The 13,183-nt window shown below is 43.2% G+C and overlaps 1 protein-coding gene across 3 annotated transcripts in view; it reads left to right on the top strand.

Annotated features, from left to right (window-relative positions):
- phip (PHIP subunit of CUL4-Ring ligase complex) overlaps positions 1-13,183 on the top strand; it is a 228,272-nt gene that overhangs the window by 120,848 nt on the left and 94,241 nt on the right. For all 3 annotated transcript variants that reach the window (XM_078212450.1, XM_078212449.1, XM_078212448.1), the window contains exons 11-13: positions 2,315-2,415; positions 5,721-5,761; positions 7,724-7,822. In XM_078212450.1, coding sequence (XP_078068576.1) covers positions 2,315-2,415; positions 5,721-5,761; positions 7,724-7,822 — 241 coding nt within the window. The remainder of the gene's footprint in view (positions 1-2,314; positions 2,416-5,720; positions 5,762-7,723; positions 7,823-13,183) is intronic.

Below are 13,183 nucleotides of genomic sequence, written 5' to 3'. Positions count from 1 at the left end.
TGAACAACTTTTTTAGACAGAGGGTGATGCATGTTTGGAATGAGCTGCTGGAGGAAGTGGTTGAGGCAGGGACATTGACAACATTTAAAAGGCATTTGGACAGAAAAGGACTTGAATGGAAAAGGTTTAGAGGGATATGGGCCAAATGCAGGCAAATGGGGTTAACTTAGATGGGCATTTTTGTCCCTAATTGCCATTGAGAGGTGGTGGTGAGCCACTTCCATGAACCATTGTAGTCCAAATGATGTTACGTACACTGACAGTGTCCTTCTCTTGCGAAGGTTTGAGATATTTGAGTGACTTGCTACATTTCTTAGGACAGTGAAGAGTCAATCACATTAATGTGGATTTGGAGTCATGTGTAGACTAGACACTAGTAGGAGGACATTAGTGAACCAGATGGTTTTTTTAATGATGATCCAGTTTCATGATCGTTATTAATTAATTGAATTTAAATTCCCCCAGCTGCCATGGTGGGATTTGAATGCATGTTTCCACAGTAGCAGGCTGGACCTCTATATTATTAGTGCAGTAACATTACCACCCTGCTATCATTCTTCTTAATTTGAAATCTTAGAACTACAATGTGATATTGAACAATCCAATTACAGGGGTCAAGTGCTTGATTATTAGTTGACAGAAAAAGATCTCTGACCAGCCATCGGTTCAAACAAACCTCCTTCAAGTTTACAAGCCTAGTAAATATTAATGACTCGATACATTTTATCATTAATTTAATGATAAAGATCTTGAAAATTGGATGGGAGAAATCAGTTAGTTGCAAAACTTCCCCATGTATTGTCATATTTTATGGATACTTGATATGATCAATGAACCCGTGTAACCAAATCATAATCAACAAAGATAAAGGGAACTAAGAATTGGGATTTGTTGTACGATCTATTCTGTGGATATATCTGGATTTATGTTACTTAAACAGAACCTTTCAAACTTTTTAAAGATTCTGAAAGCACGAGTTCTTCCTATTTCAAATTGGCAGGACTGGTTTAAAGTTGTTGCTGAATTAAATTGCTACCTAAGTGCAGAAGTTGCACATAAGCAATGAGTCGAATCCATTGCAATTGGTTTCATCATTTATGATTTGTTGGGGCCTTTAATCTGATATCTAATTAGAGATTGAATTTATTATTCATTAATTATCATTAATTATTAATTATTTACTGTATCTATTCGAGGCAGAGTTAGATAGATTTTTGATTGTATGAACTCCTGTCTACAAGCATCAGAAGCCAACTTGAAACAGCAATCCATATCAATGAGCAACACAATATTTTTTAAGCACTATTAATCCTCACGCTGGAGGTTTAAGGTAACAAAACACGTAAACTTTCCGAACAAAAAATCATGTAAACCTCACTATTAGCACAATATACTACCCGCCTCTAGCCAAGGTGATCAGTCTTAAACTAGCCAACGTCCTCTCTGGGTCCCTGATTCAGGGCTCCATGTTTGAGAATTGGTGCCAGATTCTTGCTATTGAGCACTCCAAGAGCTCAACCCTTGGCTTATGTGACTAGATAAAGGGAACTAAGCCTTTGACTAGGCTCAATTAATTGATTCTGTTATAATCTTGCCTTTTTGTACCTTTTTTTTCCCGATGGAAGAAGATGGAAGAGAGTATGTCTGGGGTGCGTGGGGTCCTTGATTATGCTGGCTGCCTTTACGATGCAATGGGAAGTGCAGACAGAGTCAATGGATGGGAGGCTGGTTTGCGTGATGGACTGGGCTTCGTTCACGACCCTTTGTAGTTTCTTGCAGTCTTGGACAGAGCAGGAGCCATACCAAATTGTGATACAACAGAAAGAATGCATCTGTGGTGCATCTGTACAAGTTGGAGAGAGTCGTAGCGGACATGCCAAATTTCCTTCGTCTCCTGAGAAAGTAGAGGTGCTGATGGGCTTTCTTAACTATAGTGTCGGCATGGAGGGAACCAGGACAGGTTGTTGGTGATCTGGAGATCTAAAAATTGAAGCTCTCAACCATTTCTACTTCGTCCCCATTGATGTAGACAGGGGCATGTTCTCCATTACGCTTCCTAAAGTCGTTGACTATCTCCTTCGTTTTGTTGACATTGAGGGAGAGATTATTGTCGTTGCACCAGTTCGCCAGATTGTAAATGTGATCAGGATGGTTTACTCATTTTGAGGGTAAAACCGTATCGACAGTTCATTTGTATCTATGTGCTTTCCTTTGAAGTTCTTGTGAGAGAGATGCTGATTAAGCATATGTTCTTCTAAATATTGGTCAGATGTGTATAATGTATGCCCACATGAGTTTGTCTCTTTCTTTACAGGTGGAATGTTTCTGGCAACAGGGAGCACAGATCATATAATCAGAGTTTACTACTTTGGGTCAGGGCAACCTGAGAAGATTTCAGAGTTGGAGTTTCATACTGTAAGAATCTTTATTTTCTAGGAATATTAATTGATTTGCTGTGGTGAAAACAAGATAAATGTCATGAATGTGGAATAATAAAATAAAAATAAATATGAGCAAAGAATCTCACAACAGAGAATGAGTTATCTTGGCCTGTGCCGGCTAATGGGAAAGCTATCCTCGCCCCAGCTATTTCTTCATCACCCTCCACATTCATTCTCTTCAAGTATATGTTAAATGCCTTTTGAAATTTCCCATGGAATCTGCTTCCACCACTCTTTTGGGTGGTGTTTTCCGAATCCTAATAACCCTCTCTGTGAAAATGTTTCTCCTAAAATCCTCTCTATTTAATTTGCCCTTGATTTTAAACCTATGATATCTAATTACTGCCTCACTTTAGAGAGGAAACAATTTCTCACTACGTGTCCTATCAAAACCCCAAATAAATCTATTGGGTCACCCTTTAACTTCCTTTATCTTAAGGAGAAGAATTCCAACTTTTCCAATCGCTCCACAGAACGCAAATCCCTCATCCTTAGTAGAATCCTGGTAAACCTTCTCCGTATCCTGTCTAAAATTTTTGATATCCTTCCTAAAGTACAGAATTGTGCACAGTAGTCCAGCTGAGGCCTAATCAGTGACTTGCAAATAACTTTTTTAAATATTCGGTGCCACTATTTACAAAGCCAACCAAGTATCTCATAAGCTTTCTTAACTACATTATCAACTTGCCCTGCCACCTTCAAAGATTTGTGACTATGCACCCCCCAGGTCTCTCTCCTCTTGCAACACCCTAACAGTGCCATTTGGATCACATTGCCTCTCAGTATCATTTCTTCCAAAGTGTATCACTTCACACTTATTTGCTTTAAAGTGTATCTGTCATGTGACTGCCAATTTTATCAGTCTATATCCTCCTGATGCATGTTACTATCCAAGTAGTTATTTATTATGTTTCTGAATTTTATACCATGCACGCATTTGAAACTGTGCTCCCTACACCCAAATCCTTGTCATTAAGTACTACCAGTAAAACAATGTCCTTCTCGCTTCTCGGCCTTTTGGCTAAGGTCAAGTGTTAGATCCAGCCTTAGATAGGGTGAAATGCCATACCTCATCAGCTTGGATCTTGTTTGTCTCTCTTGTGGGAACCATGAATTGGATTCAGTTGGATTTTGAATATGGTTTTTGGAGCAAGCAGGGAATGGATTTAGGTTTGCCCTGTCCAATCTGAGCATTGGCTTTGTAACTTAAGGATGGAGTTAAAAAAAATCCATAATCTTGTATATTAACATTACTGCGTGGGCTGCAACATTCAGTTTCAAATTAATTCTAAGCTCCTATGTCAAGTTCTGTGCAAGGCTGTGGAGGCCAAGCCACTGAATATATTTAAGAAGGAAATCGATAGACCTGGACTCTAAAGGCATCAAGGGGTATGGGGGGAGTATGGGGTTGAGATAGAGGATCAGTCATGATCATCAATTATTCCACCTGTAGTTGCTGCCATTGGCTTATTAAAAGAAGCATGATTTAACATCAGTAGAATGTCACTTCCTATACAATGTCACTGTCTAGGAGAAAATTAGCTTATTTGTTCTCATCACAAACTCAGGGCCAGAGCTGACCATTTCACCAAGCCAAATTTGAAGAGCAGCAATATAATAATTTGAATGCTTAAAGCTAATATCAAACCTCTGTGTAGCTCATGATTCAAATTAAATCCCTTTAATTGACAATCGTTTAGCTGGGGCATCATAGAATCCCACATGGCAATACTCGCTACATTATCGTTGTGCTAATGCAGGACTATCATTCAGACCTTGACGCTGAAGAAATCCAGGACTTCCACTCACCCTCCTCCCAAGCTGCCACCCTTTTGCTGAGCAAGAGACCCATGGGTGGGTTCCCCTCTCACAAATTAGCTCCTTTTAAACAGTCTAGAAGAATTCCCTCTAACATTTTTAGTTGCTATCGGCCAACTTGCCCTCCCACAGAGTTCTGATGAACCTGTTCCACCCACCTGTTCTCCAGTAGAATGCCATTCAGTTGCTGCTGGATCCCACTGATGGATTTACTGCCAATTAGAATTTGATTGAAGGGCTAACTGCTTCGTTATGCCATGTAAAAGGAATTCCAATAGCCATGGCTTGATTGTGATAGCATCAAAATTGTCTCAACCAGAAGTGGGAATGAAATGAAACAGTCCCTCTCTTATCCACTCTTTTCTCTCTTTCCCACTTGCTTTTCCATGCTCTTTCCTCCCTTCCCATAGCCCCTCCCTTTCACTCCTCCTCCACCATACTCTTGCTCCACCTCCCCTCTTTCCTGTTCCTCTTTCATCCATTCACATCAACTTCTGCCTCCACCATTATTTCTCTCACCACTTCAGTGGGTTGTGCCAATCACCCGATCTTGCAGTTAATCATAGATAATTTTTTTTAAAAAGCTAAGGATTCGACATTTAAAAGTTCGAATCCTTAGGTTAAAAAAGGGTCCAGAGGGGCATTTTCTTTTCACAGAGGGTAGTGAGTGTATGGAACAAGCTGCCAGAGGTAGTAGAAGAGGCGGGTACAATTTTGTCTTTTAAAAAGCATTTAGACAGTTACATGGGTAAGATGGGGTATAGAGGGATATGGGCCAAACGTGGGAAATTGGGACTAGCTTCATGGTTTTAAAAAAAAAAGGATGGCATGGACAAGTTGGGCCGAAGGGCCTGTTTCCATGCTGTAAATTTCTCTCTCAAAAAAAATAACGAGCAACGTTGGCTCGAAAGGCTGGATCTGGAGAAATAAGGTGAGATGAGTCTGGTATCCAGTGGGGTTTTTGGCACCAATTGGGTTGGTCTTTGTACATTTTATTGAAGATTGTTTCAAAGCAGTGATATAATTCATGATTTAAAAATAAAAATGTTTGGCAGAGGAATGTATAAATATTTAGAACTGAACCTAGGCTGCGGAGGGTTCAAATGCTGGCTGCAACTTGTGCCCGGGGAAAGTCTATGGCTCCATCTAGTGCCATGTGTATGTGGAGGTTCTGAGCTTAATCCACTGCTAGAGCTTGAATCTGTTGGCATGCCTGAGACCAGGACAGCTGACTACTGCTTACTTTGCAAGGGGAAATCCTTTGCAAGGGACCTAAAATAGGAATGACAAGGAATTGTCATTAGGATGACGTTAAGACATTGGAAAATCCATGTATGAGGTTTACCGATCTATAAAATGGAACATTTGACGTACGTACTGATTGCAATATAGACATGTAAGAAAAAAACGATCAAATAATTGCTGCCACCTAATTTTAGCTCCTGTTTACATTTTTGTCAGGACAAAGTTGACAGTATTCAGTTCTCCAACATGAGTGACAGGTAAGAATAAGAGTATGACATACAACTTTCAATCAGTGTAATTGTTTCAGGTTGTTGGATTACATTTGTTCACTGATGACTTGGTTTATGCTTTCTGACACATGTTCTCATGCTCTCATTACCTGTTCTCATACCTCAAAACTTGTGAAAACATAAATTGTTAAAATCATAAAATATTTCTACAGGATAGAAACTGGCCTCTCGGCCATCAAATACGAATTGTTTCTTTTTCACGGGGAAACGTACTTTTTTTTAACACAGAAAGAGAGCTATTTGGCCCATCATGAATGCAGCGACTCTTTGCCAGAGTGACCTTAATCTAAACCCACTGTACTGTTGTCCCCCCATACCCCTTCTTCAACATCCACTCTCCTCCACATTCTCAGTAGGTTTTATCATTGCTCTTTTTAAAGCAACTTTCTTTCATTCCCTTTTAGAAGGGTTCATGTGTTTTGATTCAGCAACAGTTTGAAGCTTAGAATTTCACTTACTAACCACCCTCTGTGTAAACAGTTCTTTCGAATCCCCCTTTTATTCCTTTTATGGGATTATCACAAATTTGTGCTCTCTTGTTAATATGGACTTGATTCTCCCATTTGCACTCTGAGTGCTGCCGCCAGTGGATAAACCAGAGTGTTTCCCGTTGGCGTTAGCAGCGCTGGTCAAATGGGATTCGGCCACCTTTAGTATGTAAAATATTTGCATAGTATAAAACACAATGGCCAGTCCGGCTTTATAGAGATCGGAAGCTGTTTTTAAAGGACACTCCAATCTCAGCATTGAGAGACAGCTCTCTCCCCACCATCCCACCCCATCCCATCCCACCCCACCACAGACATGGTGGCCCCCTGCTGACCAGGGCAGTGCCCCCAACCACCCAGCACAGAGGGGCATCCTCTGCATTAGCACTGAAAGAACAGGCCGTCTCTCGCTCCTCCCACCCCTCCCCTACCACCACCATGCAGACATGAGAGCGACCCCCATGCACACACTCAGGGTATGGTGATCTCGAGCAGCTTTCAATTCAAAACCTTCATTCTTGTCTTGTGTATTGTGAAACCGTTGAAGTGCTCTGGTCACTTTAATATCTATGCCCCTTGGACACCGGGAAGCCTTTGATTGACAGGTTGGATCAATGACCCACTGGTCAGGAGGTTTCACTTCCACTTTCCGAACTGCACTGTTTAGAATACACTTGACATGCATTCAACCATGAAGGAAAAGAAAAGCAAACAAAACTCCTGGCTGGTGGGGCATTGATCCAACCTGTCAATTAAAGGCTAGTTGAAGTTAATGGAGCATGAAATTGAATGCAAAGGTTTTTGAGCTTTCCAGGAAGGCTCAGAGACCTGAAAAAATTGCAGTGTTAAAAAAATGGGGCTGAGTGAGCAGGTCTGGTGGAATAAGGGATATTCATGAGGCTTACTGGTTTGTGTCTACAAACCCGGCCTCAAACCTGGTAATGACATTTAAATGTCCATTTCCAAATATCATTTAAGTGTCCGCCCATTCTGGGCAGGAACCTGATCGGGGCCAGCGGGGTGGGCTGGGAGAAGTACGATGGGTCTGACGCCCGACATGATTCCCGTTTTACCCCTGTTGTCTGATTCACTGGGCAATCGCGATTCCCGCCAGGGGCTAGCAACCCCGGAGAATCGCGGACTGTATCATTGACGGGTTGAAACACTTATTCCTGTTTATAATTTCTACGTGTTTTTCTTCGACACCTTTGAATAAAGATTCCATTATCTTTGCGACCACCAACATTAAGCAAAGTGGTCTGTACTTGCCTAGATTTGTTCTATCTTCTGTTGTGAATAAAGGACTTAAATTAGCTCTCCTCCCAGCTCTTGTTCCCCTTTCTAATTACTTCTTATGTGCCACCTCTGCTATCTCACTCCTAACTTATTTTGATGTACTTTCAATGTAATTTTACGCGTGAGGTCTTGACTCTGTTGGTAGGTTTGTCAGTGGAAGTCGTGATGGGACTGCAAGGATCTGGCAGTTTCGACGGCAAGAGTGGAAGAGCATTTTATTGGACATGGCTGTCAAGCCAGCTGGGTAAGTGACTATCTTTTCATTAATGTTGTTGTATAGTATAAAGCATTATAACTATAACACCATGGACATTAATCTAGAAATATTCCCTCTATCACAAACTATGCCTGCAGAAATAGCGTCAGCGGCAGCGTTGCTTTAAAATATTCCCTGCAAAGCAAACGCTGGGAAGCTGGTTGAAGCAGACATTTGGCTTGAACTTTATTGAAGCTGTTGGGAGAGAAGATTCTGATTACAAAAATTTGGAAATTAACAGCCAGTGATGTGATTGGAGCTAAACAGCACATAGGAAATGGCGAAAATGTATCTTAGAACGCAACAGGAACAGCTTTCCTTTATCGTGACCTAATCACCTATCAATGGGAGTGATTGACAGCATCATAAAGCACCTGATGTTAGTTGTTATGAAGTTACTTCACAGAATGAGCCAGCTCTTATTGCAATTCTTATCTGATCGCTGAAAATCTTGAGGGCGATTCTCCCAGCCCGCTGCGCTGCTTTTGTAGCCCAGTGGGCAGGGAGACTCTCGCGGAGGCCATTTCACGGGCTCCCCACTGGGCGTCATGGCCTCCGTGAGTCTCCGACAGCCGCATTTCCGGCGCCAACAACTCCCTGTCGGATATCGGCGTGGAACTGCATAACTTACTTAAATGTCAATTTGAATGCAATTTTAATCTCATTAGCGGGCCTGGGATTGAAGTTTCCAGGCCCCCTAGCCTCTCCCCCGCCACTAGGTGTATTTCACTTCAGCGGGGTTTAGAATAGGCCAGAGGGTCGGGGGGAATGGGGGGGGCGGGGGTGTGGTTTAGTATAGGCCAGAGGGTCGGGGGGAGGGGGGTGGTTTAGTATAGGCCAGAGGGTCGGGTGCTGGGGTGGGGGGTGCTCCCTGGGCATTGACCCCTTGGCAGTGCCAGCCTGGGCCCCCTGGCAATGTCCATGGGGGAAAGTGTCCATGTCCAGGGGGCAACTTGGCATTGCTCAACTGTCAAGGGGGTGGGGCTTAATGGAAGGCGATCGGTGGAAGAGGGGGATTCTGCTGCCATTCTACATCTGGGTTGAGTGACAGAGGGAGGCCAGCATTCGGGGCTGGCCATCGGGGTGGGGGGGAGGGGGGCGAGGTGGGGGTGAGCCTGCTGGGGGTGGTTGGGGGGGTGGACATCGTGGCGGGCTGGGGGTGGGGGAGGGATGGTCGAGGCTGGCCCAGGCATGTTTGGGAGGCCAGCGATCGGGTTGTGAGGTGGTCACACAGCCGGCGATGCGGGGGTCGCGGGGCTGGGCAGCGATCGAGCTGGCAGACGGGCCACTGTGCATGCGCCAATCTTGGCACTGACAGATCAGCGCATGCACAGTGGCCCATTCAGTGCTATGCTGCCGGCCTCTCCAGTGGGAATAGGCCCCACTCACTGACTTTTAGCGTGATTTATGCTAGTGCACTCTGCAGTGCAGTGTGGGAGATTCATTTTGAAACTCCCACTTAATAAAAAACAGCATGATTTACTCGAGCTTTTACACAAGTTCAACACTCAGAATGTTTTTGGCAGAATCTCCCCTTTGTCTTTAGCTTACCAACCGCAGATGCTGAAATAACAAATCTGTTTTGTATGTCACATTCACCGTCAAAGTATAATTTGGCCCCAAATCTTCACATCACTGCAATTACACTAAATAAAACTCAGTTTTATTTCATTTTACTTTGAATATCAATGCTGGAATTTCAAAATGACAGAAAAATCGATCAGATTTCCAAATCAAGAACGACAGTAGAGTATCTTAATTTAACTGTCTTAATCATAGAATCCCTACAGTGCAGAAAGAGGCCGTTTGCCCATCGAAGCTGCACCGACAACAATTCAACCCAGGCCCTTTTCCCGTAACCCTATGTATTTACCCTGTTAATCTCCCTGACACTAAGGGACAATTGAGCATGGCCAATCGATCTAGTCCGCCCATTTTTGGACTGTTGAGGAAAACGGAGCACCCAGAGGAAACCCACGCAGACACGGCGAGAAGGTGCAGACTCCGCACAGATAGTGACCCAAGCCAGGAATTGAACTCTGGTCCCTGGTGCTTGAGGCAGCAGTGCTAGCCACCGTGCCACCCTGTCCCTGTCAATACGTGGTACTAAACCTCGCATTGTGTCTTCTCTAACCACTGATCTAAAAAGCTGTATTTCCTCTACTCAAATACAAAACTTGACAACTCCCAGTTCAAAGAATTGTGATGAATTCATTCTCTCCATGTTTTTTGATAGTCTACATCAAAGTTTCATGACCTGCTGTGTAAAGAAATACTTTCTGGCATCTAGTCCCACCACGTAAGCAATCCAACCATTGCAGTCACTTCCCTTTCTTAAAAACATCGCATCCCCTCTAAGCCATGGTTCTTCCAGCCTCCAACTGTTAAACATTACCCTGGGAACTGAGACTTTTAAAGCATGATGTCAATCTAGTAACACTCCTCACCTTCTCCAGAGCCTAGAAACGCAGGGACAAAATTCAAGTATCGATGTACCAAATCTGCGTACTAAGTATTGTGTTCTTGGTACACCCTAAAACCCCATTGCCCTCAGTGTAACCATCTCATATTGCAGGCCTACCTTTAACATGAAGCTATCAGCTATTACTGCAAGAGCTTTCTCTTGATCTATGATATTTAACAAGCATTTTCACATCGAATAATAAATTGGTTACAGCACAGAAAGAGGCCTTTCGGCCCGCTCCCCCATGTCAGCACTCTGCAGGGGCACTCGGATTGTCCCATCCCTAAAATCTCTCACTGCGGCTTAGTGTCAAATTTTGACCATGCTCTATGGAGTGCCTTGGATTGTTTAGCTATGGCAAAGGTGCTATATAAATGCAAATTGTTGTTACTAATATGAATCAGGGAATGCAGGTGTACTTATACTGTTGCATTTCCACTTTGTAATGGTCCAAAAGTGATCATTTAACTCGGGTCCCAACTTGACTTTGGAAGGCACAGGTGTGAGATGGGCATGCCATTAATTGAAATGGAACTTAATATCATAGAATCCATATCATAGAATCCCTACAGTCCAGAAGGAGCCTTTCGGCCCATCGAGTCTGCACCGACACAATCCCATCCAGGCCCTATTCCCATAACCCCACATGTTTACCTTGCTAATCCTCTGACACTGGGGGCAATTTAACATGGCCAATCAACCTAACCCGCACATCTTTGGATGTCTTTTAATATCTTATGAAAACAGATGCTGCTGTGCTGCATTTTCTATATACAGGTACAGTGCCTCAAATTTGGCTATCCGAAAACCAACAATGTCCAAAGACAAGTCATTTTTTAAAGCTGTCATGCTTCAATTTTAGTTATTATATATTTATAATTTAATTATTATAATTAACTTACCGACTTATTTGGCTAAGTGCTGCAATGCCGCAGTGGCATGTCGACTAGTTATTGAATTGCGCATCTGTCTTTCTCGTGATCAGACTGATCCTTGCGACCCTTAACTCTGCCTGACTTGGCCCAAACTACCTGACCCGAAAATCGGCAAGGTCCAAAATCCTGCATGGACTCGGTCCCAAGATTGCCAGTTTTGAGACACTGTACCTGCATGTAAAATTTACTGGTTGACAGAGAACCCTGTACGTGCAAGTGTTAAAAGTTTTTCCCTGGCCAGTAGAAATCAGGTTTACACCCAGATAGCATAAAGTGATGCTCACTGGAAATAGATACTGTGGTAATTAATTTGAATGCAGCTTAACAGGCTCTAGAGGCACTTAGCATACATGAAGGGAGGGGAAAGGGGAATAACTGTTGGGCGGCACGGTAGCACAGTGGTTAGCACTGCTGCTTCACAGCTCCAGGGACCTGGGTTCGATTCCCGGCTTGGGTCACTGTCTGCATGGAGTTTGCACATTCTTCCTGCGTCTGCATGGTTTCCTCCCACAGTCCAAAGATGTGCGAGTTCGGTTAATTGGCCATACTAAATTGCCCCTTAGTGTCCCGGGATGCGTAGGTTAGAGGGGTTAGTGGGTAAATATGTAGGGATATGGGGGTAGGGCCTGTATGGGATTGTGGTCGGTGTAGACTCGATGGGCCGAATGGCCTCTTTCTGCACTGTAGGGTTTCTATGATTCTAACCTTTGGCATGATTGTCTGAACACATATGGCCAATTTACGTAGCACATTATGTGAAATATTAGGGTGTTCCAAAGTATATTTTGAAAGGTGCTAAAAGCTGCCAGTGCATCATCCAAATCAGCTGTGTCTTTTATACAAGTGGCGATACACCATTGGTACAATTAATTGTGGATATGTAAAAACACAGGTAAACATATTGTTAATGAGGACATTGTAAATGAATACCAGGTACAAATGGGATTACTATCTCAATGGAAACAAATTAAAACATGCTACCGTGCAAAGGGACCTGGGGGTCCTTGTGCATGAGACGCAAAAGCCCAGTCTGCAGGTACAACAGGTGATCAAGAAGGCAAATGGGATGTTGGCCTATATCGCGAGGGGGATAGAATATAAACACAGTAAGAAGTTTAACAACACCAGGTTAAAGTCCAACAGGTTTATTTGGTAGCAAAAGCCACACAAGCTTTCGAAGCTCTAAGCCCCTTCTTCAGGTGAGTGGGAATTCTGTTCACAAACAGAGCTTATAAAGACACAGACTCAATTTATATGAATAATGGTTGGAATGCGAATACTTACAACTAATCCAGTCTTTAAGAAACAAAACAATGGGAGTGGAGAGAGCATCAAGACAGGCTAAAAAGATGTGTATTATTCATGTAACCATTATTCATGTAAATTGAGTCTGTGTCTTTATAAGCTCTGTTTGTGAACAGAATTCCCACTCACCTGAAGAAGGGGCTTAGAGCTTCGAAAGCTTGTGTGGCTTTTGCTACCAAATAAACCTGTTGGACTTTAACCTGGTGTTGTTAAACTTCTTACTGTGTTTACCCCAGTCCAACGCCGGCATCTCCACATCATAGAATATAAAAGCAGGGATGTCTTGATGCACCTGTACAGGGCATTGGTGAGGCCGCAGCTGGAATACTGTGTGCAGTATTGGTCCCCTTATATGAGGAAGGATATATTGGCATTGGAGGGAGTGCAGAGAAGGTTCACCAGGTTGATACCGGAGATGAGGGGTTTGGATTATGAGGAGAGGCTGAGGAGATTGGGTTTGTACTCGTTGGAGTTTAGAAGGATGAGGGGGGATCTTATGGAGACTTATAAGATAATGCGGGGGCTGGATAGGGTGGAGGCGGAGAGATTCTTTCCACTTAGTAAGGAAGTTAAAACTAGAGGACACAGCCTCAAAATAAAGGGGGGTCGGTTTAAGACAGAGTTGAGGAGGAACTTCTTCTCCCA

Source organism: Mustelus asterias, chromosome 5 (assembly GCF_964213995.1).
Source record: "Mustelus asterias chromosome 5, sMusAst1.hap1.1, whole genome shotgun sequence".
NCBI lineage: Eukaryota > Metazoa > Chordata > Chondrichthyes > Carcharhiniformes > Triakidae > Mustelus > Mustelus asterias.
This window is presented reverse-complemented; position numbering and strand designations above follow the sequence as displayed.